Below are 4,776 nucleotides of genomic sequence, written 5' to 3'. Positions count from 1 at the left end.
CCGAGCGGCCGACACACTGGGCTTCTCTGTCTTGCCTCTTTCTTGTGGCAGGTGATTATCCACTCACATCTCCTTTACTTCCTAAAACTTCAGATAAACAGCCCGCACTTTCTTAAGACCTCACGCATAAATCCTACTTTTGCAATCCAGCCTGGTTGCAGTGCCTGTTTATCAACCAGTGAGCATAGTGAAATTAAATTATGCATCACAGAAAGCTATCTGTGGGAATTTCACTTGCTCCTTTGCAACTAACTTGGAGCTGGGCTGTGAGGCAAAGCTATTTGAATTTCAAACAGAATGGCTCCCCCTAGTGTACCATAGACAGTTTTGGAGAGTCCTCTTGCAGCCTACTTTAAAATGTGTCTGATGTAATCAAGCAGTTCATTTGAATCACTGTAATAATTAAATACAATCAAGCAGGCCTTGTTAGTGACATAAAGTGATTAATTCACCGATTATTCTTTTTGGGTGTGACCCACACTTGCATAGACGTAATCTCCGATATTACTTTACACCGCCTCCAAAAAGATAATATTGCTCAAAGTCAAATGTGTGCACGTTTTCAAGAGTATGCAAATACAACGTGAGCGTTGTACGAGACGCCCACAAAGTGCGCACAAATACGTCACGCGTGCGCACACGCGACTGCGATCCTGTCCCCCGATTGGTCAGCCTTGCCGGTAAAAAGTGGTGGTGTCGCGTGATCAGCGCAGCACTGGTGTGTATGAGAGGAAAATGTATCGTCTCGGACAACAGTGTACCTCCCAGATCGCTTTCAATTGCCTTTTCTTCACAGTGCCGCGGGGTTATTTTCATTTTGCTAGACAACACAATAAAAGCTGGTCGTGTATTGGCTGATTTTTGATCAAAAAGTGAAGATTTTGAAAGCTAAGAAAATGCGAAAGGCCAAGAAGAAGAGCAGCAGAGGTGAGTGAGGAAATCGGGCCTTGTTTTGGCCTAGCGTTGCGCGATGAGAGTTGTAGTTTTTGCGGGGGCGCCCGGCCATTGACTTGCGTTGAACGTGTCTCGCGCGCGGACTACAAACATGGAGTCGTATTGGTCCAACTCTATTTTGTGGCTATTTTAGCAGCTAACACAAAGCAGTAAAAACGTGCGAACACACGACGTGTTTTTATGTTTGATCATTTTAACATTTATAATACTTTAAATCCCGGGTATATTTATCCAGCCAGGGTTAAACTTTTAATTTTCCCTCCTTTTTTGGAGCATTTTGTCAACATCCGTTAGCTAAGCATCAGTTAGTTTTGTACCGTAGTTAAATGTTCCGATTTTATTTCTTCAATAAAGAGTAATCACGTGTCTTGGAGTTGAATTATTTTAAATGCTTTGGATTATTTCTGCAGTTTAAAGGGCGTTTAGGCCCTGCGGTTGTGTCGGGACTGAATGCGGACATTATTTGCTGGTTGTTTTGGGCGTGTTTAAGGCGGTGCTGGCTTCTCCCCTACATAGATCAGCTGTTCAGTACACGTCAACACATGCACTCAAATGGCCGACGTGTGCAAAAGTCCCAACATCACGCTTCTTGCATCTTTTAACAAATATTCCGGAATGTCCAGTAAATAATTTGAGATCTTGCCCGGTCAATGCATTTCTGACCCAAACTGTTTGAACAGTAAAATAAACCAGACTGACCCCGAGCATGTAATCAGCAGCATACGGGGAACAGATTAGATAAAAGTAGTGTTTGCGCAGGTACCTGTGCTGTGCCAATATTATGTAAGAGTTGCAGCAGACGTACTGTAGTTCTTCTTCTTCTTCAGGGGCGCAGCATGGAAACGTGCAGCCTTTCAGCGACGAGGACGCCTCCGTTGAGACGCTCAGTCATTGCAGCAGCTTCAGCGATGTCACCAGTGTGGCTGATGAAGGTGAGCATGAAATATTAATCATCGGGTTAAGAGGACTAAGGGTGGGTTATTTTATAAGGTGGCGAGGCCAGCGAGGATGCAGCCCAGGAGGATTTCCAGTACAAGCTCAAGGGGTTCATCGATAGCACAGTGGACAAGAGGTAATGGAGTTAGTGTTGAAAGGATGAGCCATGGTTAATGTTTGGTGTTTCTTCAGTGCTAAGACCAGACAGGGGGCGCTGGACGGGCTCAAGACGGCAATGGCCACGCGTATCTTGTACGAGTTCATCTCAGAGCAAAGGATGACCATCACCGATAGCATCGAACGAAGTCTGAAGAAAGGTAAGGTGCTCCGGAATTGAAGATGCAAACATCAGGGTCGAGTTTAACAAGTCGTTATTGTCAGGGAAAGGTGAAGAGCAGCGGGCTGCGGCGTCGTTGGCTTGCCTGCTGTGCATCCAGCTGGGCTCTGGCATCGAGAGCGAGGAAGTGTTTAAGACGCTCAAGCCTATTTTCAAGAACATCCTGGCCGACGGCTCGGCAAACATGCAAGGGAGACAAGCGGTCGGTGGCTCTTCTTATCGCTGTGAAGGAACTTCTGGAAAAAAACCTCAAATGAAGCTCTTGTTTTAGGTGGCGACAAGTTTGGGCCTCTGTACGTTGGTTGCCGAAGATGACGTTTTGGTAAGTTGATTGTTTTGATAGAAGTGGCGTCACGCCGTTGACCTCGGCCTCTTGCGTTCTCAAGGACGTGTGCGCCACTATGGAATGCTTCGAGAACCTCTTCAGCCGCTCCTACGCCAGGGCGGACGGCACGTGCCCCTCCATCAGCGCTCCCGTCAGCCAGCTCCACACCAACGCTCTTCTGTCCTGGGCCTTGCTCCTCACCATCTGTACCGGCAGCCAGCTCAAAGACATCTTGCACAAGTACGTCATGACGGCACTCAACAGAGACGGGAACAAATTGAGAATCATTCTCCACGTTTGTTGTTCAGACATCTGCCCAAGCTTCCGAGGTTGCTGGAGAGCGATGATGTCAACATGAGGATCGCCGCAGGAGAGACCATCGCGCTGCTTTTCGAGCTGGCCAGAGATTTGGACCCTGTGAGCGGCTTGTGCTTTCAAAATGGCAGAGATGTTTAGAGTTGGAACAAAAACTTTGAGATACAGAAATACAAATTTGCTAAGTCATTAATATAAATGGCAAAAAAGAGGGGGGCCCTAAGATAGAACCCTGCAGAACCTCTTATTGAGAGTAACATTCCGAGCGGCCATTTAATACACTTTGACCTATTTCATTTTTTTAAAAATATCAACCAGAACCTCAAATGTCTTCTAGGAGTTTGAATTTGATGGCTGGGACGAGCTGTGTGACAAATTGAGCGCGCTGGCCACCGACTGCAACAAGCATCGTGCCAAGACGGACAAAAAAAAGCAGCGCTCGGTGTTCCGGGATGTGCTCAAAGCCGTCGAGGTGAGTCCGAACCCCGACGCTTGAGCCTCGCATGATGTCGAGAGTCTAATCTTGGTCTTTTCCAGGAGGGCGACTTCCAGTCTGAGAGCATTCGCTTCGGGACAGAACGCATGACCATCGACAGCTGGCTCAGGAAGAGGATGTACGACGCCTTCAGGGAGTTTGTGGGCTCGGGAATGAACTACCACTTGCAGGTGTGTTTGTTTGTCGCCGCCGTGATGTCACGCCGTCATAAATCCAAACCCGCCTGTCCGCCCTCGCAGGCCAACGAATTCATCCGAGACGTGTTCCAACTCGGGCCTCCAGTGCTGGTCGATTCAGCCACGATAAAGGCCATGAAAATCTCCCGCTTTGAGAGGGTAAGCCACAAAATTGCTTTTTGATCGCAGCCGGACCAAATGTTGAAATAAAAAATGGCTTCCCTTTTCACAGCATCTTCACAACTCGGCCGCCTTCAAAGCTCGGACCAAAGCCAGAAGCAAGTTTAGGGACAAGAGATCAGATGTGGGCGACTTCTAAGTTTTTTTTTTTTTTCCCCAACTTATTTACAAATATTCTTTGCTTATAATCACTTGTTTTAACATGTAACGTTTTGGGTAATTTCTACACCATTTGTAACACTACGCGTGTATGGTAAACACACTCATTGTGGTATTGTACATATTTATCAGATTTCAATATTCCAGTAAAGTTAGATTAGTACTGATCGTATTTATATTTTTGTCCGCCCTCTTTTGTTACGTTGCGCTAGCTAGCCGACCACGAGAAGTTTCAATGTGTACAACCTGGTGTTGATATATTTTGCATTGGGTGTATGAACAAGAAAAAAATATGGTGATAATAAAGTGCAAACAAAAGGATTTGACTTTTTTTTTTTGAGGAACGCATTCACCTTGGGAATAATAAAATATTCACCCCCACTGGCAGAAATGTCAAACTATCTACAAAAAGGCTTGTCAAATGAATTTCCCCGGGATTGCTGGAATATATATTTTCGCTTTGCTTAGCACGTTTAAAGAGCGGAAACCTTCCACCGAGAGAAGGTCATTGTGAGCCAATGGCGTGTGTGTGAATCTCTTTTACGACTCGATATCAGAGTGAGGAATCTGCCCATAAAGGGTACCCAGCAGAACATTGTGCACCCCCCTTTCCCTCTATCCTAGACACACTTGTGAACTCCCCAAGGTTGTTGTTATTGCAAGATTGTCAGGGAGGCGGACAAAGTAACCATGAAGCGTGTTATCAACAATTAGCCGCCGCTATCCTGTTAAGTAAACAAGATGGTCCTGATTGGATCGGCAAAAGAATGCTAACGAGCTTTTATTCATTAGCAGTGGGAGCAGTGAGAGCTGGGTCGTCGTTGGCGAGCGTTCGAATACGGTTAGGAAAGTCATACCTTGGTAAAAAATGATTTGAAATTTTGGGATATATTTAAAT

The 4,776-nt window shown here is 45.9% G+C and overlaps 1 protein-coding gene across 1 annotated transcript; it reads left to right on the top strand.

Moving 5' to 3' along the window:
* Nucleotides 1-696: 696 nt before the first annotated feature.
* ifrd1 (interferon-related developmental regulator 1) lies at nt 697-4,199 on the top strand. Its single transcript, XM_088367510.1, has 12 exons — nt 697-927; nt 1,782-1,886; nt 1,945-2,026; nt 2,083-2,207; nt 2,272-2,429; nt 2,499-2,549; nt 2,614-2,792; nt 2,861-2,969; nt 3,205-3,339; nt 3,405-3,533; nt 3,603-3,698; nt 3,772-4,199. Exons 1-12 carry the CDS (start codon nt 897-899, stop codon nt 3,856-3,858), a joined length of 1,287 nt encoding a protein of 428 aa, XP_088223636.1. The 5' UTR covers nt 697-896; the 3' UTR covers nt 3,859-4,199.
* Nucleotides 4,200-4,776: the final 577 nt, after the last annotated feature.

The sequence above is a fragment of the Syngnathus floridae genome, chromosome 22, assembly GCF_059516105.1.
Source record: "Syngnathus floridae isolate MCC-2025c chromosome 22, RoL_Sflo_1.0, whole genome shotgun sequence".
NCBI lineage: Eukaryota > Metazoa > Chordata > Actinopteri > Syngnathiformes > Syngnathidae > Syngnathus > Syngnathus floridae.
Note: the sequence above shows the minus strand (reverse complement) of the source record. Positions and strands in the feature narration are given on the sequence as shown.